The 26,731-nt window shown below is 45.1% G+C and overlaps 1 protein-coding gene across 1 annotated transcript in view; it reads left to right on the top strand.

Annotated features, from left to right (window-relative positions):
- Positions 1–1,823: 1,823 nt before the first annotated feature.
- Positions 1,824–26,731, top strand: part of SCML4 (Scm polycomb group protein like 4) — a 41,197-nt gene continuing 16,289 nt past the window's right edge. The window contains exons 1-4 of the mRNA XM_054722381.1: positions 1,824–1,979; positions 9,543–9,672; positions 11,839–12,039; positions 15,964–16,158. Of these exons, the coding sequence (XP_054578356.1) occupies positions 1,824–1,979; positions 9,543–9,672; positions 11,839–12,039; positions 15,964–16,158 (682 nt within the window). The remainder of the gene's footprint in view (positions 1,980–9,542; positions 9,673–11,838; positions 12,040–15,963; positions 16,159–26,731) is intronic.

The raw sequence follows: 26,731 nt of genomic DNA, 5'->3' as shown, positions 1-26,731 counted from the left end.
AGATTATCTTCTTAGGAGAAATCCTTAGGAATAATATAGCTGGATCAGGAAGTGTGCATGTGTGAGTTTTAAAGAGATTTTCAGATTGTCCTCCAGAAAGGTTAGCTAATTTCTACCCCTGCCAACCGTAAATAATAGTGCCTGTTCCTCTCCCCCCTCACCAATAGAGGATTGCAGGGTTATTCACATTTATCAGTCTGAGAGCCACAAATGATATCAATTCACTTTTTGGGGAGGTTACCAGTAAAGTTTAAAATCTTTTCATGTGATAATTGACCATTTATTTCTGTTTATCCTCTCTCTTTCACATTTTTAAATCAGAGTTCTTATTTTCATTTTAATGATTTAAAGAAATTCTTTGTATTAACCTTTTGTTGGCCCATCTGTAGCAAATAGATTCCTCAGATTTTCATTTATTTTCAATCATTTTTCATGATTTTACTTTTACTATATGAAAACACTTGAGTTCTATGTAGTCATGTCTATCAATCTTTCCATCATCCCTAGATTACCTAAGTTTTCCATCAAAATTAGAGAGTGCATCACCATCTCAAGAGTATGGAAATTCAGTCTGGTCCCTGCATACTGCCCAGACAGAGTGTAGGGACTGCTCTGTCATCTTTCCCAACTCTGTCTGCAGCCTTTTGAGCAAGAGCCTCTCATTTCCACTGTTTGGTATCACCGATTCTCAGAAACTAGTTTTATTACCTGACATCATTCCTGAATAAAAGTCAAAAGCTCTATTTCATTTGCCACATTACTGAACATTCCAGGAACTCTGACCTCTGAGCTCATGATATCGGTTGTGTTCTCTGGGTTGGGGATGAGCAACAAGCTCTTGCTGAAAGATGTGGCCAACTGTACTTGAGAAACTTATTGTTGGTATTTTTAATTCTAAAAATATTGTAGTATGTGGGGTACTATTCACTTGGAAGAATGGATTTTCATATGGTGAACAGTTACCCAGAGTCCTACCATCTTTGCCATTGGTAACCTTTTAGCATGTTTACTTTTACTGCTTCACCATATACATTTTTGTGTAATTGAAGTCATGTTTATGTGCAATTTGTGTGACACTTTTTCACTCAACACCATATTATTAAGGATATTTTAAAAGGCTTTTAACTAGTTGATTGTTTTATTCTGTAGATAAACCAACTATTCCCCTATTGTTTGTTATTTGGGCTATGTCCATTTTATTTTTGCAATTACAAATCAGGTTAAAATAAATATTTCCATATGTAAATCTCTGTCCACAATTAGATTGAGGGATATAATTGACTTTTAACAAAATTGATTTGCACTGTTAAATTGCATTCACGGGGGGAAAGTTTGTAACAATTTACAACCCAACCAAAGGGATAGGAGTGAATATGAGAGAATGATTATGTCTATTTAATACTATTATTATATCAGTTCAAAGTTGAACTAACTGGGGAAACTGAGATATGGATAGATAAACTTGTCTTGTTGCTGGTAATACTATCAATTGCGTTTGGCGTTGGGAATCTGTTGTCCTCTCCACCTAGCCAGTACCTTTCCTACTTCACTAGAGACCCATGGAAATGTGCTATCCTTGAAATTAGACCAGGAGCTCAACAGCACCATAAAAGCTCCTAGTGGTGCCTGGCTCTCTCCTGTATTTGGCCTTCCCCTCCAAAAAGGGGTGGTATGGCCAAAATCACCAAACCGGATCCATGTTTGCCTTGCAAACCAAACAAACACTTCTGTTTCTGTTTTGCTTTGTGTCTGGACTGACTCTTAGCACCTCTTCTGCCTGTGAGTGATTTGCCACTTCTCCTGCAAGACTGGCACCAGCAGAAATGCAGTCTCAGAGGACCCCTGGGAGAAAGCGAGGCCGACCCCCACTTCACTCAACACCTGTGAAGATGGCAGTTCATAACCTTTATTCCGCTTCAGCTGGTTCTTTACCGGCAGTGAAGATCCCAAAGAAAAGAGGGCGGAAACCTGGGTACAAGGTATGGCTCCATCACCCCCTTTCTCCACAGTGCTACCGGGCTGGGGCACGGGTGCGTGGGCAGAGCTCCACTGGGGAATGTGAGGGAAGGTGGGGAGCTGGGGAAAGGCAGGATCAATACCTCTCTGTCAGTGGAGCTGTAAGGGACGTGGCCCCGCTATTACCCGACGCATGCTGTTGCTGTCATGTGCATTTTCACAAGTGGATGAAGCAAATTACACCAGATGGGGGAAGCTGTAAGGCGAGACCATTTTAGGGTCAGAGCTAGAGACACATTATGCAGCCTCACCTCTAAATTAATGTTTCGGACGCTGAGCTTTCCCCTGACTGTGCCTTTTGGGGCGGCTCTGGAAAGCACTTCCCAGAACTCATTCGTCATTTATTTTAGTAGAAGCAGATGATGTCCCCGAGTCACTTACACTAATAATGAGAGCAGGCTAGAGTCAAAGGACACAGGAGAGTTTTCCCCAATAGAGCCTCAATGAGGGGACTCATCCTGAAAACGCTGGGTGTGAATTCATGGTTTCCTGCTTATAAAAGCTGTTGACGTCATTTGGCTCCAAGGAGGCGTCTCAGGCAAAGTTAAAATCCTGTGACCCTTTTACGAATTAAGATTTGGAGAGGCTGGGGGTGGAGAGAAATTCTCCACTGGAACTGCAGTCACATAAAGCAGCCCAGACCCGCAGATGAGCTTCACCCCTAAGATGTGTTTGCAGACCCTGCTGGAGAGGAAAGACAAGCTTGTGCCCCACAAGCCTTTGGGCATCAGAAAATGAGCTTCAGGAGTTTCCCTTCATTCACTTGTCTTGAAATAAAGAGCTTATGTTTCCATCTTGAGATCTGAATGCTCAAACCAAAATGCAAATTGGCAATTAACTCCCATAGATTTAGGGAAATGTATGGAAATTATTTCAGGTCAGCAGAGAGACGAAGCTTCCGAAGAGCTGGTTATGAATTCAGCCTTTATCCCTTTGGTTCTCTGCAGTTCTTCCAATTGCTGGAAACGAAAAACGGTAGGTGGGGGGAAGTGACTCAAAGTTATTTGGGGGTCGTTGGTTTTAGTAAAAGTTTTCAGGTAAAGTCTTTTGTCACTGGTTATTTTTTTAAATATATTTTTATTGATTTCAGAGAGAAAGGGAGAGGGAGAGAGAGATAGAAACATCAATGATGAGAGAGAATCATTGATTGGCTGCCTCCTGCATGCCCCCAACTGGGGATCAAGCCTGCAACCCGGGCATGTGCCCTTGACCGGAATCAAACCCAGGACCCTTCAGTCCACAGACCGATGCTCTATCTGCTGAGCCAAACCAGCCAGGGCTGTCACTGGTTATTTTTTCTAATGAAGGGACCCCCCTTTTCCTCATGGGTATCGCAGCTTCAGAACTGTGTCTCTGAAGCTGGCCCGGGACAGGTCTCCTGCTCAGCTACCTGCCCCGTGGCCCGCGGCTGGGAATTGCATCTGGAAGGCTGGACCGGGCAGCCTTTCTGTTTATAGAGCCAGGGAGCAAATCCAGGAGCCGAAGAAGAAACACACTGAAAACTTTTCTCTTCTCTTTGGCCTTTCTCCTACTCCCCTGGGAGCTGTGACCCAAGAATGAAAATTACTGACAGACACAGCATTTCTGGAGCCAGGAAAAATGGAAATTCACTCCATGGAATGAACCCGACTTTGCAATTTTCCTGTCTCCTAAAAAGGGCAGCTTTCAGGGCTCCCAACACTCAGAGACACCTCAGGGCAGGAAGAAAGCTTTGGGGATGCTAAGCAGGCGCTGCAGGCCCTGCACCAAGTAGGCAGGTCTCATGCCCATGCCTCACAGGGTTTCATGTGGGGACAATGGGCCACAGCTCTTGCTTGAGTCCACCTCCCATATACTTGGGGAAATGGGGGGGGAATTATTTCAGGCCAGCAGCTCCCAGACAGCTCCCCAAGCATCAGAGAAGAATGGCTCCAAGCCAGGTGCCCGTCTGCATGAAGTTCCGACCCACTTATGACATGAGAAAAATAAGAACCGACTGAAAGGCTTCATAAAGCCAAAATGATTCCACTTGAAGGATTATCCTTTACTCTGACATATCTGCTTCCTACTATTCTGGTGTTAAAGTTTATTTTATTGTGTTGTATGTTGTCAGGATTTGCTAATTTTAAAAAGGTCCTATTTGGCGAAATAAAGTTGGCAAACTATTAAGTCTCTCCAGTTTTATGTTGACAGTTTCTTAGACCCCGAAGCCCCCTTTACTATTAACAAAAAGGTTTTAATTGTGGAGAAGCTAGCAAGGAAACTATACAGTTTCATTACATTTACCAAATAACCACTAATTTGGCAATTTTAACAATCTGGGACACAGTTGGGGAGCCAGAAGTTGCTTAAAAATGCTGAGCAAGCAAAATCAGATATTACTTGGTCTACTCTTAAAGATCTCGTATTTTATTACCAAGAAAATGCTTTCGAGCCCTCCCTGAGTTTGTTTACTTTACTGTAGACACATTTCTTACAAGCTCGATTATAGCAGTTTATTAATAGATTTGAAGGGGGTGATGTCTGGGGAGAGAAGACTACACACACAGCTGGACAACGAGGGAATAATAATAATCATCATCATAATTCTATGATAATGTGTTAATAATATAGAACAATAAAATATGCAATAATATTAACATTATAAAATAATAAATAACATAATTTTGTCATACCAGTAATAACATTATGATATATTTATACTACCAATATTATCATAATAAGAAGTGTTTGAGCCTTCGGCAGACTCGGCAGACTCGCCCCCAGGAGGTTCTGAGAACAGCTGGCCGTGCTGACTGCATCACAGGTCTGTGCTGCTTGCTGTCTGTCACTTCGTGCCTGGTGCTCTCCCAAGCTGCTCTGTCAGTCATGTGCTCCTGCACATGTGGAAACTCTCTCTGGTCCAAGTAGGGAGCAAGCTTCTCCTTTAAGACCAATAACAGGTGGTGACATTTAACCCCTTCTCTGAGTCTTGAGAATAACATGAGTGAATTATAGGCAGAAAAGGGAAAGTTCAACTGGCTGTCAGTGCTCCAGAGTTCATAGGTCGTGGCTCCTCCCAGGGCCCATCTGGCCACCTCTCTCTTCGCCCTGGCTGACAGCCTCATTGCTGGGACAAGCTCACTGCTGTGAGAGGATCATTATGGCTTTACCGTCCCCTTCTCATCCAAGTCAAAGGAAGCAAACACCTCTGAACATTAATTTTCTCTGAAGAGCTGTAACCTGACTACCATGAAAAAAGTCATCTTCGTTATCAAACAGAATTTTACATCTCATTAGCAGCATCTGCTATTGATTTGGGTCCTTTGTTCAGAGACTCCCCCAGGTCAACAGGTAGACCCCATGACTGAAAAACCATCGAAGTCTTTTTTAGGAGATAAAGAGAGAGGGTCTGCACCAAGGGGAAGCCCTAGCTCCCATTCTGTAGACACAGATGATTCCATGTCTCCACGTAGAAAGATTTTCCATTTCTGTGTCTTTATGATTGGAATTCTTATTTAAGCAGAAAAAAAGTACTGGACGTTTAAAATAGCCATTTGTCTCCAATACATAATAATAGTAACTAATACTAATAGCAATGATATGTAACATTTGTTGAGCACTCCTATGTTTGCGGTTCTAGCCAAAGCACTTTATGTGCATTTTCTTATTTGATCCTTGATGGTTTGGTAGTAAGGGGAGTTAGAAAAATGGCAGGAATTAGGCATGAATCAACCACCCCCAGAGCCTGAGGTCACTTATTGTCAGGCTAGCAGCCCTGTACCTTTTCACTATTCTTCGTATTATTATTCAGAAGAGTAATTATCCTTTCTGATTCAAAAAAGAGTAAATTATGTTCTGTCTGCTCTGTTTAATGAGTTAGAAAAGTATAACATGTTCTAGAAAGAATTTCATTCCTGAAATATTAAAAACAAATGGTTAAAATGTTCTTAAGTGTTGGCAGTTGTATTATTCAGGATACAAAGTCAGCTGCTGTAATGGTGGCTTAAAGACAATAGAAGCTAATAATTTCTTTCTCATGTTAAAGTCTGGGAAGGCCATCTGGCACTGATACAATGGCTTGATGGTAATGGGGACCCAGGTTCCTTCTATATTGTTGCTCTGCCATCTTAACAAAAGTCCCTGCTTCATGCTCTTAAATGGCTCATCCAGTTCCTACTATCCCACTCATTCAGCCAGCAGAATGGCGACAGAGCTAGCGGAAGCATGTTTTTCCCCTTTAAGGGCCCAGCCACACCCCTATTCTTGCATCTAGCTGGCCAGACTTAGTTCCTTGGCCTCACTTAACTCCAAGGAAGATGGGAAAATGTAGTGCTGGGTGACCAGGTGATGAGCTAAAATTAAGGGATTCCATTATTAAAGGAATAGGGAGCATGGATATTTGTGAATAATCAGCAGCCTTAGCTAAATACTTAAAGGTCAGTCTTCTGTTTACTGGAAATTTTACTTTTAAAGAAAGTAATTTTATAATGAATATGGGTAAACACAACACTTTGTTTTGTTTCCCTTTTCTTATTGCCATCTCCCCTTCCACCCCAAAGTATGTACTTTTGGCACTGAGTAATAAGAAGTCAAATTCACAAAAATCTCAATTAAGAGAATGTTCAAATTTAAGAAGACAGGGTTTTGTTTGTTTCAACACTTCTTTGAAGTGTCTTTCCAAAATGTGTTTTCTTTAGAAATGTTGAATTGGCGTCAATGCTTCTTTGATCATACAGATCTTATATGCTTTAAAATCATATATATGAGCACTAAATGCAGCTTAATAGCAGGCAAGGGAAGAATTGATATTTAATAACTTCCTGTGCCTAGTTTTAAGGTCCCCCTCTTGCTGATCGTAGGTATGGAGTGCCACCTGTGGTTCATGGTGGAAAATGATTACACAGGCACAAGGCAGGGGCCATTCTCTCTGGCTGGACAGTGTGCAGCACCGACTGCAGGGGCTCTCTCCTTTGAACTTCTGTAGCCCCCCCAGTCCCCACCCCAGGGCTGGAGCAGGGGTCAGTGTTGGGCTCAGCCATAGGTCAGGGGCAGTGGTATGCTGGCAGATGTTTCCAGCATTCTGAGTGTAGCTTCCGTGTGAATGTTAGCTGATATTTTCACAGATGTTAAGGAGTAAGACAAATGTAAACAAGTGAAGTTGTATGTTGGAACTTCTTTCATGTGTCAAGGATGTGAGTTCTTTGCTGAATTGGATAATATAGTTTTGAACTCAAAAAATATTTCAATTTCTTGTCCTATTTACAGTGTAACAGCGACAGACAAGACACACTTTTAAGTTTAACCTGGATTTTTAACACTTTCTTAAATCTATAAATCAGTAAAATAATAATTCCAGTCCTAATTTGTAGCATTTGCCAATTTCCAAGGTCTAAATATTCCCAATATGGCCAATTTCAAGTCACCAGTGTGACGTCTCTGAACATGGTTTTGGGAAAAGATGTGTAGCAACCTACCCTTGCATCTGTATTTTCATATTTGTTACAACTTTTTATATTTGCCATGTCTTTTAACCTCTCCTCCATAGTTTTTATGTATTTGTCTTCATGCTGCTTTTTGGATAATTTCTCTGACATATCTTCCAGCTCACCAATTCTCTCCTTAACTATGTTTCATATGCACTAAATCTGTCCATTTAGCTTTTAATTTTAGTTATTGTATTTTTCATTTATAGACGTTGAATTTGGTTCTTTTTCAAATTTGCAATGCTATTTTTTAAGTTTTCTGTTCTCCAGAGATATTTTCAAGTTTGTCCTTTATATCTTTATACATTGTATCACAGCTTTTATTATATAAGTCTGATAATTGAAAATTTTAAACTATTTGTGAGTTTTTTGCTATGTGTTTTTATTGCTCTTTCTTATTTTGGTTCCTTGCTTCCTTGTGTGTTTGGATATTTTGGATTGTGCTATTCATTGATTTGGGAGGGAGGGGGTTGAGACCTTTCTCCAGAGATGATTTATATTTACTTTTCCAGGTACGGGGGGAGGGGGGCGTGGAGGGGAGAGGGGCACTGTCAGATTGAGTGATTTTTTCACTAAGTTCACAGTCTGAAGTTTTCTTGATTACCCAAGTTGTGTGAATTTGGGCTGCAAACCTGAGATCTGGCTTGTGGCAATTTCTTCTCAGAAATCTTGCATACACCCTTCCCAGTTTCAAGACAACTTTTCTGTAGTTAGGTAAGGGTGGGGGCAGGGCAGGACAAATTTACAGCTGGCTCACTGTTTGGTTAGTACTTCTGTTTCTGCCACACCTGCATATTCCTAGAAAAATACTTGAATTTTACATCACCTGACCCTCTTTCCTTTAGTGTCTTCTGGCCGCACATCCCACTTTGCAAACAGATCCCTTCCCAACTCTCTCCAGTGATTCTCTAGAAATTGTCTGAGAGAAGGTCTGGAGCAAGAAACTCTCTAGGCCCTTATTTTGGATCCGTAAATGGAAAATCAAGATGAGCTGACCCCAGATTCCCCAGGCCCCTTTGGGGGAGAGTCCAGCTGGCAGGGCCGACTCTACTCCCCTGCTTCTTCCCACCTGGATACTTCAACAGGCGAAGCACAGCCCCTCCAGCCACTGGCAACCGCACTGTGGATGAGGAGTTGCTGACTCATATTTTGTTTAATTGATTTTTTGAGAGAGAGAGAGAGAGAGAGAGAGAGAGAGAGAGAGAGGCATCGATTTGTTCTACTTATTCATGCATTCATTGGTTGCTTCTTGCATGTGCCCTGACTGTGGATTGAACCCGCAACCTTTGCTTATCAGGATGATGCTCTAACCAACTGTGCTATCCAGCCAGGGCCCACAGACTCGTTTGACTGAGGGTTTGAATTGTAGGTAAAGGTGCCAACTTTGCCAGGATCTGTACCGGTTGTTGGCTTTGCTGGCCGAGGATCAGCTCCTATATGTCAGAGTAAGGTGTCCTGGGCAGCAAACCTTCTTCCAGCTTTATGTTGCCGAGGAAAAGACCTCTTCTTCCTCCTTCCTCTTCATTTTACCCAGTTTATTCTGCCAGATCCTATTTTTAATATTTCAAAATAAGCTCTCTTTGAGAATAATTTTAGATGTAAAAAAGAGGTGCCAAGATAGACAATTTTCATATACCCATACCTAGTATCTCCTATTGTTAGCATCATACATTACTGTGGTACATCTGTCACAACTGCTGAACCATTAATAATACATCATTATTAAATAATGTCCATATTTTGTTCAGATTCATTAGGTTTCTTCCTATTCCATTTCAGGATCCATCCAGGACACCACATTACACTTAATCGTTGTATCTTCTTAGGCTCCCCTGGGCTATGAAAGTTTCTTAGACTTTCCTTGATTCAAATGAAGTGCTGGTCAAGCTGACCTCTGAGTGTGACCCCAAACATGGATCTTGGACACGGACTCGAATCTGAAGTTCAGCCCCCAAAGCTGCAGAGTAGAAAGGGGTGGAAGTGTTGTAGAGTAGCCAACGTTAACTGCCACCCAGGAAATATTCTGGTAGGGTGTAGAGAGCATTCCAGGTTTTCATTGACCAAATGGGCTCTCTCTTGCAGCTCAAGTCTCCGGTTCTCCTGACTCCGTTGGCCCTCTCACCTCCGCGGAGTACGCCGGAGCCCGACCTCAGCTCCATCCCTCAGGACGCAGCCACCGTCCCCAGCTTGGGAGTCCCTCAGGCTCTCACAGGTAGGTCAGGAGAATGAACTCCAAGGCTGTGATGGCCTGTCCGTCATTTAACAGTTACTTTATGAATTAGAGAGCTGTCACCGACATAGCTCAAATAAAGGATTTACTCTGTTAGCTAGACAGCAGATAGGATGACCAGGTTCTCTGAGAACATGAGTTTAAATGTCTCATAGTTTGGATTATTTGAAACTTGGTTTTCAGTGTATCTTGGGTTCAGCTGGTTGCCTTGGGGTGGGACTGGGAAGAGTAGTTGGTGGCCTAGATTTTTCTTTCCAGAGCCAGGTTTACTTTGCACCAATGGTGAGCCTGTGCACCTTGAAGAGTTTCTACCCCGATTTGTACTTCCAGATCTCCCAAGGATCCTAATCTCCTTTAATTCTATCTGGCACCTTCCAATTCAGTCAGGATAGCACTCAACCCAGTGTCTCTCATGGGACATTCACCAACCAACAGTTCCATGGTAAGAATAGCAGCAATCAGATTTTGTCAAAAACACACACATACACACACACACACACACACACACACACACACACACACACGGTCCCTCATCACAACCCCACTGCACTGCCCTCTCCCATCCCACCTAAATTCCTTCATTCTCCTCCCATTTATGGCCCACAAGGCCCTGTAAGTTCCCTCCCTCTGTGATCCAGCCCACTGCTCTGCTTAGTCCCGGGGGCCCACCGCAGGATCTCAGCACAGTTTCTTCTCTCCAACTGGAATGATCTTCCCTCCGGTCATCCTATGTCTCCCTTGTATCTCAGCTCAGGCACACCTGCCTCCTTCATGGGCTTCTTGCCGGGGTCCTCAGGGAGCCTCAGGCCTGGGACAGTGGTGGTGGCCAGGGTCTATGCTCCATCTGTAGGCCTCCAGGGCCCTTTATGAGTCTGTGTGCCGAAGGCTTCTCTCAGGCTCTCCTAGCACCAGTGTTTCTCCCAGTCCCAGTCCCACACCAGTCCCTGTGACTCTCTGAGAAGGCCTGCCTCCCCACTGAGCCCTGTAAGCCAGGGACCTCCTCGGTTTGGTTCACCATTTTCTCTGTCAGGCCTAGCTTGGTGTCTGGCATGAAGGTTCTTATTAATCATATTTATTAATCACCTGGGATGAGTAGAAGGTAAGGCAGCCTGGTAGATTGAAAAGGGCATAGGCTTTGACCTCAGAAAGGCTGGGTCCAAATCCCTGTTGCTCCACTAATTACAGACACTAATCCCTCTAACCACGTGAAGCCTCAGTTTGTTCAGTAGTAAAGGAGGAATAACACCTAATCCCCAGCTTGTCTTAAAAATGAAACAAGATAAAATATATAAAGTGCCTGGACTATAATAAGCGGTCAATGAAAACTAATTTTCTTCGTCTTTGTTATTACTGTTCAGTAACCCTATTGGTGTCCTCTTAAAGTCCCTCTTCAACTCTCCTTTGCATTAGTGGCCCCCAAGGCAAGATGCTCATGCTCTGGGGTAGGGCTGGGGCAGGGGGGGGGAGGGGACAGGAGAGGAGAGTCGATGTACAGAAGAAAATAGGATACCTATTATTAATATATGTTTTTATCTCATCCTTTAAAATTTTATTTTTCTTGGGTATGTTTTAAAATGTAAACAATACATTAATACAGACAAGACTGTATATGCCCTACAAATAAATAGATACACATTTTGGGGCATGTGCTCAAACTATTTTTACTTTAGATCTGTGGAAAACCATTGATTGTGCTCACCTGAATAGTGGCTGAGTGATTATTTTCCCTGAAACTGTAAATAGCACTCTTTTCAGCCGCTGAATGCATAGTTTTTGGAGCAATCAACATTATATTGATGTTTTTATTCATCAAAAGTGGCAGACAGTATGTATAGCTTGACAGCTCCCTTGGAGAAGAAGGGAAGATGCCCAGCACGAAAGTGCATTTATACACAGTGTCCACATGGGCCTCCATATCTGTCCGATCTGATCACAGGGGACCCACCTGTCCATCTGTCCCCAATCAGGAGGCCCTCTTGGGAACAAGCCCTGGAAGTTGGGGCAATTGGCTTCTTTGCCTCTTTTACTTACTAAGTAGGAAGAATCACTCCCACTTTTGCCCTTTTCAGCTTTCCAAGGCCAGGGCCGAGGGAGCAGCTCCCTGGCTGATGTGCACTGTGCTGAGGGCTTGCGGGTCTGTCTCCACAGTCTGCCTCTACATCAACAAGCAGGCCAACGCCGGGCCCTACCTGGAGAGGAGGAAGGTGCAGCAGCTCCCCGAGCACTTCGGGCCCGAGAGGCCGTCGGCCGTCCTGCAGCAGGCCGTGCAAGCGTGCATCGACTGTGCCCACCAACAGAAGCTGGTCTTCTCCCTGGTCAAGCAGGGCTATGGTGGTGAGATGGTCTCGGGTAAGGCTCTGGGGCAGGTTTATGAGGAGGGCATGGGTGTCTCTGAAGAGAAAAGCAGCCATGCTCTGTCTAGGGGGACAGTGGCTGTGGCCAGGGTCTGGTCTCTATCTGTTGGGCTCCAGAGTCCTTCATGAGCCTGTGGGCTGAAAGCCTCCTTCAGAGCTCAAAGAGAAGATGCTCCCACATTTGGACAAGAAGACTGGACATCTGAAACCTCACCCCTGACTCCTCTTTCTCCCACCCCACTCCTCTTTCTCTCCAACCCTTCAGTAAGTGCTATTGCTCTAACCAAAACATATCCGGAATCCGGCCCCTTTCACCACCCACAGCAACCACTCTGGTTCTTTAAAAATATAAGCCAGATCACGCCCGTCCTCTGCCCTAAACCCTCAATGGTCCAATTTCACTCTGAGAAAAAGCCCACGTCCCTACAAGGCCCGACAGGCCCTATGTGACCTGGTCCTGGCCACCTCTTGGATCTCCTGGTCACTTCTCTCAAGTCCCCCACCCTGCCCTGGCCACAGCTTCCTCCTTGCTGTTCTTCCCGTGTCCTCCGGCCATGCTCGTGCCCCAGGGTCTTCGCACCTGCTATTCTCTCTTTCTGGAATGTTCTTCCCCAGCTGTCCATGTGACTTGCTCCTGAACTTCCTTCAGGTTTTTACTTGAATGCCTCCTTGTTAAAGAGCTCCTTCTTGACCAGCTTATCAGCCCCTGTCACTCTTTATTCTCCTTTACTCTCCGTTCCTTTTTCATGGCACCGATCGCCATGCAGGCCAACTTCATCTCCCTGGGCATGTTTTTTAAAACAAGAGCTTTCAAAGTCAATCCCTTCTCTCACTGTCATTGCCCATCTCCAGTTTCAGCCCCAACCCAACAGCTTCCAGAGGCAGCAGAAGTTGTCACCATATGTGAGAGGTGGAATCAGGAGCTCTGCCCCCTTTAGATGTCTTACTGGAGGCTGTCTACACAGTGGTTGTCACCCTTGACTCTAAGGGGACAGCTTGGTGTTTTCTCTGGCCCAGCATCATGGGCACAGCCTCCATATCAGCAAGGAAAAGGGATAAGATTCCCAGCAATGGGTCCGTGCAGGTGACCCTGCTGGCTGGCTAAGAATGGGGGAAAGAGGACTCCAATGTGGCTCCATCCTAAAGAACCAAAGCAGCACGTTTCATTTATTTATTTATTTATTTATTTATTCTTTATTGTTGAAAGTATTACATATGTTCCCCCCCCCCACCCACGACCCTTTCTAGCCTGCCCCCACCCCCTGCCCTGGACCTTCACCACCCTATTGTCTGTGTCCATAACTCCAGATCCCCAGGGCTTGGGCTGGGCAGGGTGTCCAACAGCCTCCCCAGCTCTGACTGTTTTAGCCCACCTTCTGGAGCTCCCTCTGAGCAGGAAGCTGGGTCTGACTTGCTGGTAGTGGATTAAAATAGAGCTTGGCTAGGTCCAAGTGCATGTGTCTGACCCAGGTTGACTTTTAAGAGACTTTAGCAGATGTGAGCAGAGATACAAGTACTGCACCGAGAGAAGCCAGGAGGAGAGACCTGCTGTGAGGCCTTCCAAGAGCTTCCTGGCCGTTCTCCTCCTAGCTTCTGTCCGAGAGCCAGGTTCTCTCCTGGGCTGCAGCCTGAGATCAAACGCCCGTCCTCTTCCCTGCTAAATAGCAGGGCTCAAGACACAGGTGCTAAGAGAAAGCCCCTCCTGCATTGTGTGCCCACCTTCTTGAGCAAATCCCACCTGACTGATTCTTTACGGCTCCTTCCCCCAAACCTGGGAGAGCTGACCCCGTTTTCCCTCCTTTCTTGCTCAGCCTTTCTGTGGCCTCAGGGGCCTTGGCGCGGGGGAGGAGCTTCGGTACTGCCTGGCACCAACGTGAGTGTGGGCAGAGTCTCGCCAAGTTTCCCTTGGCTGAAGGATTCCCAGGAAGGCCAGAGCTGAGCACTTGGTCTTAGTGTCTTGGAGAATGCAGTAGCACTGAGGGGACTCCTCGTGCCACCACTTTGAGGCCAAGAAGTGGCCAGGTGGTCTTTCATGTTACTGATGGTGCTTGGAAGCTCAGCAAGGCTAAGTGACAGCACTGAGGTGGTTTAGGGAAGGACTCAAGGACTCAAGGAAAAATAGCCAGACACCCCCCGCCTCGCCCCTCCCCCCCCAACTCACACACACACACACACACACTCTCCAACAAGAACCTGATCCTGGTTTCCAAATATTCTCATGGCAGAATACATAAAGAATGGTGACACTGGTGCTGTCACAATGAGCCAAAGGAACCAAACTGCTGGGCCTCGGGGAGCAGTCCTACTGTGCCCCACACCCACTCCCTGCACACCTGCTGGGATGCTCCGCCTTACTGCCCCCTCCCACAGGGGTAGACTTTTTGATCTCACAAATCCATGTCCTCCTCCAGGAGGTGGAATTTTCCCACTTATTTGATCTCCCAGGCTCCTCCAGGAAAGTATGCACACTGATTTATGGGACAGACCTGATGCCCCAGACCGTCCCACCGTGTGTTCAGTTTCCAACACACCCGGTCTTCTATGGTATTGGAGGCAGGCAACAGTACCACACTAGGAAGGAATTGCTAGGGCATCTGAATGGCCAAGATGACCCCTTGGTGGGCATTTGGGAGCTCCTTGGCTGCCTCTCTTAATCAGGGCCACCTGGAGCATTAAAATGACAGGCAAGTCCACTTAGAGGCCACAGGAGCTGGAAAAACCAGGCCCTCTGCAGTGTCCTCATCTGTAACATGGGGCGCCCTTTCCACTCTCCTCACAGGACAGTCAGGAGGCCTAAATGAGGTCATGGATATGAAAGCTCTTGTCACACTATAAAGAGCTACACAAAAGATATGGATGATTTTGATTTCTAATTAAAATGGGTATTTTTATTTGTTTTTAGTTTTGAAATAAAAACTAGCTCTGATCACCTCTTATATCTCCCAAAAGCTTAGCCTTGCTGAATTTCCAACCACCATCAGTGCCTAAATCTTGGTTTCTAAATATCAATCTTCAGTAAATGGAACCAGGGCTGCTGGAGAAACAGCTGAGTTTAGGGCTGGGTCAGAGAAAAGACAAGATGAACCTGGAACATACTGAAGTGACAGTAACTAAAGAGTTGCTAAAAATGAGAGCATGTCATAGGGACACAGGAGTCATCCTAAAAGCTTGGACAATTTGATCAACAAAGTAAGTAACATAGTATTGGATAACCACAGTACAAAGTAAATACAATGCGTCTGTACTGATGATAATAATAATAAATGAACAAATAAATAAATAAGTGGAGGAGAAGAGACTTCTTCCTTCTACAAGGATTATAAATGCTATAGAGACTCTCCCCTTCCAGAAGGTAGAGCTTAATCCCTCCACTACCCTGGAGTGGGCAGGACCTTGTGACTTCTTTGTAAGGCAAACAGAAAAGGGAGAGTACAGAGGAGAAGTGTAGCAAACACTGTCTTGGCCAGGTGACGGTTAAACCCCAGTGATGTCCTGTACACCTAACCTGATGCAATGAGGAAGGCACTGCACCTCTGTGGTCTTCCTCCCCAAAACTCATCACCCCAGTCAAATAATGAGGCAAAATTAGACAAACCCAAATTGAGGGACATTTTACAAAATATCTGACCAGTGCCCTTAAAAACTATCAAGGTCATGAAGAGCAAGGAAAAGCTGAGAACTAGTCACAAACCAGCGGAGCCTAAGGAGACACCACAGCTACCCCCAATGTGGTCTCCTGGATGGCATCCTGGAACAGAAACAGGACATTCGTGAAAAAACAAACAAAAATAAACAGACAGGTGGAATCTAGACGTAGGCTAGCTAGAAACAAAGCCGAGCCAACAAAACCCCGCTCCCCAGGCCTGAGGTGTGTGGCTTTCTCCAGTGCCCTGCTCTGAGCTGCTGTCTGGTTTTCCAGTCTCGGCGTCCTTTGACGGGAAACAGCACCTGCGGAGCCTGCCTGTGGTGAACAGCATCGGGTATGTCCTCCGCTTCCTCGCCAAGCTGTGCCGAAGCCTCCTGTGCGATGACCTCTTCAGCCACCAGCCCTTCCCCAGGCGCTCCAGTGCCTCCGAGGAAGCCCAGGAGAACCAGGAAGGCAGGATGGAGACAGGTAGGCTTTGTCCATCTGTCTTCCCTTTGCCTGCAGGTGGTCCCAGGTGTACCTGCCCTCCCGGGCCAGATGAGGCTGCTGCTGAGGGAGCTGCCACAACTCCTCGGAGCTCTCCTGCTGGAGGCCCACGGCTGCTTCTCTGGGAGCCCTGGGAGTAATCAGGGCCAGTCAGGACCAGGGATACCTAGATGGTCCCCGTCCCGGCTGCAGTGGGAAGAGGTCACTCCATTATAGCTTCTAGGCCTATTAGAATTTAAGAGACCACATTGCATATAAAGAGTGATTTTCTTCACACTCCTCTGATTAAGGCTCTTGGGCATCTATTCATCATTGTTGAGTAGTTGAAAAACCAAGAAACTAAGGAACTAAGAAATCCTGGAAAAACTAGGGCTAAGAATCAATTACATTGGTCCTGCCTGGGGACCTCAGATGCCTACCAATGTCAATAAAAGGTGTGCCTGAGTATCTATAATTGCCGGAATTTGACCAGGCCGTAAACCACATATGTCTTCCAGTGAGAATTAGTGTTTCTTTCTCATCACAGAATGGAAAGTGACCCAGGGGCTGAGTGCCTTTGGTACCACCAGCCCCAGAATAGCTCAGCATGGGAAAGTGGCCAGTGGGAAGGGCATAAGGCCACATGGGCAACCTTGCCATGATGTGTCTGCCCAAGGGACTAGACATCAACAGGAAGTGCTCCTTCTCTACTTAGCATCCCTGAGTTATGGATTTGCAAGTAATTAAATATGAATCCAGGTCCCCAAGGATGAACAGAAGTATTGTCTTTCTCCTTTCTTCAGAAGCAGTGCTGTTGGCATATAAGAACGCATAGACAGTGACACTGGAATCTAATTATTATGTCATTCTGCAAACATTTGTTGAACCCTCTTCTGTTCCAAGACCCTTTCTTGGGATAAGACAAATACACAAGCTTAGCAAAGTTGTTGTGGTATTGAGTGGCCATTATGAATAATGAAAAACCGATACAACTGTAGGTATGTACTCACAGACAGCCTTAGAATATTCAACAAAAGGATCTTTATAATAAGAGTGGCTATATCGTAAGCCTAGGAAGAGAGCAGAAAAGGATAAATTTAGATTTTTTGTCTTACATTTTTTTAAACATATTTCTCTTTTTTATTTAATTTTCAATTACAATTGATATACAATATTAAATTAGTTTCAGGTGTACGACATAGTGATTAGACATTTATATACCTTACAAAGTGATCACCCCGCTAAGTCTAGTACCCATCTGACACCATACATAGTTATTACAATAGTATTGACTATATTCCCTATGCTGTACTTTACAGCCCAGTGACTATTCTTATAACTGGCAATTTGTACTTTTTAATCCTTCCACCTTTTTCACTCATTCCCAAAACCTCCTCTCAAATGGGATCATTACTTTGTTCTCTGTATCTATGAATTTGTTTCTGTTTTGTCTGTTCATTTATTTTTAGGTCCCACATATAAGTGAAATCATATGGCATTTGTCTTTCTCTGTCTGACTTACTTTACTTAGCATAATATCCTCTAGGTTTGTCCATGTTGTTGCAAATGGTAAGATTTCATTTCTTTTTTTATGGCTGAGTAATATTCCATTGTATCAGTATATATGTACCACATTTTCATTCATCTCTTGATGGACATTTAGGTTGTTTTCAAATTTTGGCTCCTGTAAATAATGCTGTTATGAACATAGGGGTGCATGTATCTTTTCAAATCAGTGTTTTAGATGTATTCAGATAAATATCCAGAAGTGGAAGAGCTGGGTCATATGGTAGTTCTACTTTCAATTTTTGGAGAAACATGCATACTGTTTTTCCAGATTTGGTGGCTGCTCCAATCTGCATTCCCACCAGCAGGGCACGAGGGTTCCCTTTTCTCCACATCCTCACCAACACTTGTTGTTTGTTGATTTAGCCATTCTGACAAGTGGGAGGTAATATCTTATTGTGGTTTTAATTCACATCTCTCTGATGATTAGTGATGTTGAGCATCTTTTCATATGCATGTTGGCCAGCTGTATGTTCAGTTTGGAGAAATATCTATTCAGGTCATCTGCCCATTTTTAATTGGATTATTTGGGCGGAGGGAAGAAGGGGGGCTTAAGTTGTATGAGTTCCTTATATATTTTGGATATTTGCCCCTTATTGGATTTATCATTGGCGAATATATTCTCCCATGCAATACATTGTCTTTTCATTTTGTTGATGGTTTCCTTTGATGTGCAAAAACTTTTAGTTTGGTGTAGTCCCATTTGTTTATTTTTTCTTTTGTTTCCCTTGCCCAAGGAGACATAACAAAAAAATATTGCTAAGAGTGATGTCAAAGAGTTTACTGCCTGTGTTTTCTTCTAGGAGTTTTATGATTTCAGGTCTCACATTTAAGTTTTTAATTTACTGTGAGTTTATTTTTGTAGATGGTATATGAAAGTGGTCTAGTTTCAATTTTCTGCACCTATCTGTCTAGTTTTTCCAATATCATTTATTGAAGAAACTTTCTTTACCCCATTGTGTATTCTTGCCTTCTTTGTCATAGATTAATTGACCACATAGGCATGGGTTTATTTCTGGGCTCTCTGTTCTGTTCCATTGATCTATGTGTCTGTTTTAATGCCAGTACCATGCTGTTTTGATTACTGTAGCCTTGTAGTATAGTTTGATACCAGGTAGTGTGATACCTCCAACTTTGTTCTTCATTATCAATATTACTTTGGCTATTTGGGGTCAACAAAGTCTTAGCATAGTTTTTTTTTTCAAATACTGTCAAGAACATTGTCTACAGTTTTACTTTAATCTCTCTGAAACCAGGGAAATTCTGCCTTTACAAAGAAGGGTACCTAATTAAATTTGGCCTTTGTGAGCAGATGCTGTATATTTCCTGTTTTTCTTGATGTCTCTGGCCTCAGTTTCTTTACTTTTTAATATATTTTTATTGACTTTAAAGAGGAAAAGGGAGGGAGAGAGAGATAGAAACATCAATGATGAGAGAGAATCACTGATTGGCTACCTCCTGCATGCCCCCTACTGAGAAGCAACCCATCGAATCTGGGACCCTTCAGTCCTCAGGCTGAAGCTCTATCCACAGAGCCAAACCTGCTAGGGCTGGGCCTCAGTTTCCTAAATGAGGTCTTGGAGTTGCTCATGTCTAATGTTCCTTCTGGTTCTGACAGTATGGATCAGGCTCTCCTATAAAACTTAGTTCACTCAGAAACATTCTAAAGCTAATATATCTTCTAGTGAATCTTGCAATGAGAAGAGCAGAATTATCTAATTTCACTTCTCAAACTCTTGAATCTTTGTTTCATTGAACAACCAATGACCCATGGGACATAATCACAAAGCCACGTAATCCATGTCTCCCATTGTCCTTTAAATGTACCCTGTTGGGACCATTTCTTTCCTGTCCATCAATACATTTAGGACAAATCTTGTGACTCTTCTGGCTCCTTTCAGGTAACAAAACATTCTCTAGTCAATAATTAATATGTCCAGGTCAGTGTGATCATCAAACTTTAAATTTCACTCAAAGATATAACTACTCCCCATTCCCAGCTGAGGCCTGCTTTGCCAGCTGCCTACAGCAGTAAAGGAGGGTTTGGTTGGCTTCCCTGCACCCCCTGCCCAGCCTTGTGTTTTTGCCCCTCTCTCATATCTAGCTCATGGTTTTGAAGGAGGAGAGGCAAGAATAGGAGAGTTTTTACTTGGCTAATCCTGCTGTGAGTTGGCATCATGCCCCCTGATTCTGGCAGGTGTTTAAAGCTGATCCTTCATCCTGTGGGCTTTTACAAGGGTCTTTCGGTGATTCCACCACCTCTCACATGGACAAATGTAACTCCTCTCTGGCTGCTCACTTGCAGCTCCTTCCATAGCCTCAGGTACCTGTGAGTAAATCTCTAACTGCTTTCTGCTGAGGCTCCGTGTGCCCCCAGACAGTCCTGTGGAAAGGATCTAAGATCTTACTTCAGACCTCTCTTCTGATGGCTCCATCCAGCCCCTGAGAAACACACATTCTCTACTCAGACTAACTGTGGGCGTGCAGGCAGATCTCTGCAGGCACCTCTCCTTTGCTCTACCATCACAGCAGCTAGACTTTTAGATTTCTCATGGGAACAAAGCAGTGATCCATTGTGTCTCACAAGTTCCAGAGACAGACAGTAAGCTCTTCATATGGCCACATTGAAGACCCTGGGAACCTCCTGGACAGTTCTCTCCATAATTCATCTTATATTCAACCTGTTTGGCAACCTCTATAATTTCTTTTGTAGACTAGACGTGGATTGTCATCTATAGGTGTAGAACTGGCTTCCCACCATCTCTTTCTGCAAGATTGACACCCTTCACTCTGGTATGGGGTGTCTATTGTCTTGCAGCCTCAGCCGAAATGAAAGCTAAAATAGTTTTATTTTAACATCTTGTCCCAGGAGCCCCCCTTCCGCTGTCTCTAAGTGATCATTGAGAAAACTCTTGCCTTGGTTTTCACCTTATTCTCTCCCCTTCCAAGCTCACCATGTTGAAGGAAGTTCCAGCCTCTCCCCTGGAGTAGTGTTGCTGCCTCACTGCTTCCTTTGACGGGGGCAGGTATTTCTACCTGAATGCTGGTTTAATTCCTAGTTGGCTTGGCTTTGGAAGTAATGACTGCGATTGTTTTCATGAGCCCTGCCCTAGCCCATGGATGCTTAGAAAAACTGAATTGCTCTGAATCAACCGATTTCATGGACATTGTTCCTCATGCCCTGAGTGTTGCAGAACAGAGTGCCATGTGTTTCATGTGTCCAGGGACCTCAGGGAGAGTGGGAGGAAGCAGCTATGGCACAGTATGCTCTAAGCAGCCCCCTTGTTGCACGTCTTTCCCACCAATCTGCCATAGGGCCTAAAATGACACCATTTAGGAGTTTGTCTTTAGATTATGACATTGCCTCTTTAGGCTTACCTTGTCAAAATTCCCTTAAAGGGTAACACATCAAATTATTATTACTTTAGATGAGGAATTCGTTTGTCACCTGTTTTCCCACCATTGTGTCAAGAAAGGCAAGGGTGTTTACAAGGGGGAGGAATGGAGGTCTTTGTTGAGCTTAGGCTCCCTGTCTGTCCATATGACCACATCATTCCTAAACGAGATTGTACAGTCTTGAGCTCATTTGAAGCAGGTCCTGCTTTGCCCTGAGGTTGTTCCGCCAAAGCTGGAGTGTTGCAGGCTTGCTGCCACATAGTTAGAGGGTGTGTCAACATTCATTAGAGCACTTCCAGAAGACAGCTGATCAGGCAATAAGAAAATGCAAAGCCATGGCACATAGGATCTATCAAAGGAACTATGATGTTTATGGCTGAACATGGATGATTTGGGGAAGACATGATTTTCTGTTCCAGTATAAAAAACAGCAGGTCATGTGGATTTGTTCTCTGTGGTCCTGAAGCTGGATTTAATTTAGCCTGAGGTCTTGCCACTCAAACTCTGGTCCGAAGCATTGTCACCACCTGAGAGAGGCAAAAGCTCAGCAGCCTCCCACACTCTTTAACCACAGGTGCCAGGTGTTTCGAAGACACAGAAAAGTTTGGGAAGCATAAATTTAAGGAACACTCTTCTAGGTGGAGAATTTGGCAGCTGAACAACCAGGTGGAACTCTCAGAAGATAGTTCCCTCAGACGTCAAGTGGAGTTGACATTGTAAAGACCCTTTCAAAGCCAAAGCCACCCAAGGCTGCTTGGGCAGTAGTGATGTCCCCATTATTGGTGACACGTGCAGGTGTCCACTTAGGTGCCAGAAGGGGGAACTCTGGCAAGATGTTCTTTCTGGTCCCTTCCAGGTTGAGAGTCACCTCTGCAAGTGTCAGGGGATAGTACTGGACAGCAGGAGGTCAGGGGGCCCCAGAAGCCCCAGCGAGAGGGCCTTTCAAGGTGAAGGTGAGGAAACTAAGAGAGAGGGCTCCCATGGGACCAGAGAAAGGGCTTCTTCCAAATCCTTCCTCAGATTTTTGAAATATAAACTCTTTCACCAAATGATCTTTCTCCTGTGTCTGGGAGAAAACCGGGCTTCAGACCTACTCAGCCGCCTAAATTCAGTCTGGAAGGTAGTTCTTGGCTTGAGACCAGAGACTTAGTCATTTTTCTCCAGGTCTGTTAACTGCCGGCCATCCGTGGTTTGTGTTTTAGAAACTAGAGCAGCTCTCTGGGTGCTTCAGGAGAATGGAGACAGAAACATGGACCTGATAGCATTTGTGGTTCAATGAGATGTGAAATGATTAAGGGGAAAAGTGTACCTTACCTTTGAATATTGAAAATTATAAATAAGTTTTAGCCAGTGCTCCTGAAACTTGAATGTACTCAGGAACCATCTGGAAATGTTGTTTAAAAGCTGCATCTGGCTCCAGGGGGGCTGGAGTGGGCCCGAGAGTCTGCATTTCCAGCGAGTGCCCAGGTGCTCTTGGTGCTGCTGCTGGTGGGGGACCACACCTTGAGGGACGAGGGTGGGCTGACCGAGTCCTGCTTACACAGGAAAATTTACTTCGTGTTTCCAGTAAAGTAAGTTTTCCTCTGCTAGGACAATGCCTCCCCCGTAAAAGGGTTGCCACTAAAGCTAACCCAGTGTCCCATGGAGGTAACCATGGGCTGGAAAGGAAGATAGGGTCATAAGGGACCAGTGAGGTCAGGGGGAGGGCACGTGTGCAAATCCAGATGAGAAAGAAGGTATTTGTAGGGCTGGGGAGGAGGGTGAAAGAAAGGAAAGATTGACAACAAGCAACTTTCTCGGTGTGGACTGGCAACCACCTGCAGCAGGGTCTCTGTTCCCCAAGCCCTGTGTACACATCCACAGTGGCACTGGATTCTGCCGGTCTTTCCGGAATGTGGGTCCAGATCTCATCTCCCTGCTAGAGGCCTGGGGAGAGGACCCCACAGTCCCCAGCAGAGCCTGAGACATAACAAGTCTGCGGTGAATATTTACTGACTTAAATTGTGTGCAACACAACAGACCAAATTGTCTCCTCAGCAGGAGTAGGGGTGATCTGGAAACCACAGATGTGGTAGCTGAACTCTTCTGCAGGATCTAATGTAGAGATTGGTTTCCTGCCTTTTGAAGGTGTGACATGATGGGAACAAATTGTTTACTTTTTGTTGTGAAGCTCTTTTGATACGCGGATGGTAGGGGTGGGAGATAAGGAAGGACATTTATGTTTGAGGCTTGATGTTTTTGTTCCTTGGCTGTGGTGTTTGAGCTAGAAAACTATTAGAGTAGCAGACACTCCCAGTGTGTTTCCTTATGGTGGGACTTATGCACCCAGCATTTAGGAATCAAATCTGCTTCCATGTTGAACTACAAATCTGTCTAATATGCTCTGCGGAGAACATCTACGTTTCCAAAAGACTGTTTATTCCAAAGAGGAAACAGAGTTTATCCAGTGGCATGAGTTCCTTGATACAGAAGCATCCATTGAGTGAGTCGGCAAACATCGATTGGGCTCCCCCTACTTGTGATGCATGAAAGCCGTAGAGCCGAGGCCACACAGAAAGGCAGAAGTGGGAAGGACCCTGAACTCAGGTCTTCTCCTCCCTGGCCCTTTGCTCTTCCTCCCCAGCGGGTCTGTCTGTAGGGCCCTAACACTTGCTGGGTGGGGTGTGTGTCCTATTTCCCAGCGGAGAAGCCTGACGCACAAAATGCATGTTCACAAGTGGCTTGTGGTAGGCACACCCGTGTCACTTCTTCCAGCAAAGATGTAAAAGAACAAAACACCCCCCAGCTCCCATTCAGCAAAATCTCAGAGGTGGAAACTGCATTCCAAGTACACTGATCCTCTGTTCTCCTGGCTTCTCTAACTCGGCCCCAAGGAGTGTTTCGTCCTCGTCCTTGTGCTCCAGCTATGTCCTTGCTGGGCGACATCCAGGGGCCAGGCAGAGCCCGTCACTCCAGACACAGGAGCACTTGCTCTGCAAAACCCACACCAAGTGGCCTGCTCCACCAGACACGAGGCACAGTTTGACCTGGTGCTTTAAATGATGATGAAATGAGAGATGGGAAAAGGAAATGAAGGAAAGAGTGTTACTCCAGATTTCGCTGCAGCTGCGGTCTCCTGGTGCAGGCTGCTGATTGGAACATTGCAGAGCTGTGTTCGTCCCGCCCCAGCCGTGGGCCATGGGAACCAGGTGAGCTGTCTGGGTCTCAAGCCAAGGGGGTCATTTGGAAGGAGGACAAAGTATCAGTGTCAAGCTCGGGTCTTAAGAACCCTCACAGAAAGTTTTGATGGAAAGCTTAAAAGAAGTGTGTCCACAAGTTCTGTAGCAGATTCTAAGGCCTCATGTGTCTTCCGAGCACGGAGTAGAGAGCACTTGCCAATGCGGGAATTCCTAATCTGAGTTCTGTCTGTGTGCCAATAGGATTCATTTAGGAAAAGCTATTAATTATATTTTCAATGATGTTATTCATTAAATTCTAATATCAGTACATGTTTTAAAACATTGAGTCAAAGGGGAAACTATAACCTCTAGAGAAAAGCCTGGCTTTTGTAGAATTTAAAATAGATCTTTTACAATGTTCACTAATTTATTGGATCCCTTTACATTAGAAGGCTTAGGTTCTCCTTTGAGTCCTGTAGATACAGAGGAAGCACAAGATACGTATTCAATAATTATTGGTTAAATGAATGAATGAATGAATGTTCCAATTAAGTTGTTGAAACCTCCCACGGTATGTCAAATATGGGACAAAGGGCATGATAGTGAATCATGTTGACCAATTTCATAATATTTTAGTAGAAAGTGTTTATATTAAAATGCAACTAAAAAAAATTAGGATCACAAGAGAAATCATTTTGTGGATTAAAGATACCAATACCCAAGACCTGAGGAGCGAATGGTGGCGACAGCAAATGCCCACGAGGCTCTTGGCTGTTTGGAGAGCTCCTTCTGTGAGGGGCTGTGGAGGAAAACACGAGCCCATAGAAAGCGGCCATAGGGACTCCTTCTTCCTACAGGGCTGGTCTCGGAAATTCTCTGAAACACACCCATGCCCCTGCCCCGTGCTCTCTCTTCAAATAAAATATCTACTAGAATTCTGCTTCTTTGTCTGTGAGGTTAACTGTGCCTCATGTGACACCCCCACCCATCAGTCCCCAACTGGCCAGACAAGGCTGGGGACTCCTGGGTCAGCTGCAGAGGCCTCTGTCCAAAGAGTCTCCTGTCTGATGGAAGAGATGTAGGGGATGGGCCAGGCCTCGAAGGAGATCCAAGAAGATAGTGACCAAGATCTCTGATCCATACATCAGAACACAGAAATCACAAGACGGATGGGAACAAAGGACCAAGTATATGAGATATACTAGTAGCCGTTCCCAAACCCTCAGGGCTCACAGTGGCTATAATTGAGACTCTATCCACCCCTTTGGGCTGTTCCCCTGGACCCATACCCTGTGGCCCTGTGGTGGGCCCTAAGGCAGTATCTGCCGCTTCGCTTATCCACACCAGTATCTGCTGGCCGGGCATCAGAACGAGGGTAAAAATGGCAGAGCATGCCAAAGGAGCTAAAGTAACTTAGTAACCCAGTAAGCTTCTAAGATAAACTCACACACTCTCTCCTCTCAGTGGGCAATTTCTGGGTCTCACCCCTAAGCCGTAAACCCTTTGCTGAACGCAATCCCCTAACTTTCCCTGCAGAGAATTGGACAGCTATTCCATAGCAGATACAGCCTAGCTGCTACTGAATTAATAATCACAGCTTCCATTTGGGATATGCAGGGTCAAGAGGAAGGAAACAAACCCCCTCTCCCCATCTGTATTAGTTACCTTTGCTGTGTGACAACACTTGGTGGTTTCAAATACCATTTGTTACCTCACAGTGTCCGTGAGTCAGGAGTCGAGGCGCAGCCGGAGTCCTCTGGCCTTGTGTCTCCCACAGGGTTGCAAGGACCTCAAAGCCCAACTAGGGAAGGATCCGCTTCCCAGCTCACTCATGGGCTTGCGGCAGGATTCCGTTTTCCGCCAGCTTTGATTCCTTGCAGTCGAGACCTCTCCACAGAGCACCCTGAGACATGGCAGCTTGTTCCCCGAGTGCGAGGAACACTTGGAAGTACTGGGAGCCCTCCTAAAAGTCAGGGTGTCCATTTAGAACTGAAACTTACAAGGCGTCCTCCCTCTATTCCAGGACTCAGCGTTTCTCTGATTAAGAATCATTTTTAATTTCCTCAGAGTTCTATGAAAGTCCCCAAAGTGTGGGGACTGTTAAGGAAACAGAGCATGACTGTGAAAGTCACACACCCCCACACCCCCCCCCACCCCCCCACCCCACCCCCACCCCCGCTTTCACCTCCCCCTCCTGTGGCAAGTTCCCATGGGCCTTGGGGCAGAGGCTCGACAAAGCTGCTAGTGGAGAGGTGATTACACAACCTGCTCTCCTCCTGAGAATGAAAGGCCATTCACGATTCCAAACGGCTAACTTTGGGCGAAATTGCCTCTGGGCAAAATTTCCACAGGAGGAAATCAACCCATAGGCTTAGAACGAAGTCTGAGGCAAACCAGAAATATTGGGTAGATAAACCAGAACCATTGAGGAGGAGTAAAGAAGTTTAGGTGTCAGG

This window comes from Eptesicus fuscus, chromosome 10 (genome assembly GCF_027574615.1).
Source record: "Eptesicus fuscus isolate TK198812 chromosome 10, DD_ASM_mEF_20220401, whole genome shotgun sequence".
Taxonomy (NCBI): domain Eukaryota; kingdom Metazoa; phylum Chordata; class Mammalia; order Chiroptera; family Vespertilionidae; genus Eptesicus; species Eptesicus fuscus.
Note: the sequence above shows the minus strand (reverse complement) of the source record. Positions and strands in the feature narration are given on the sequence as shown.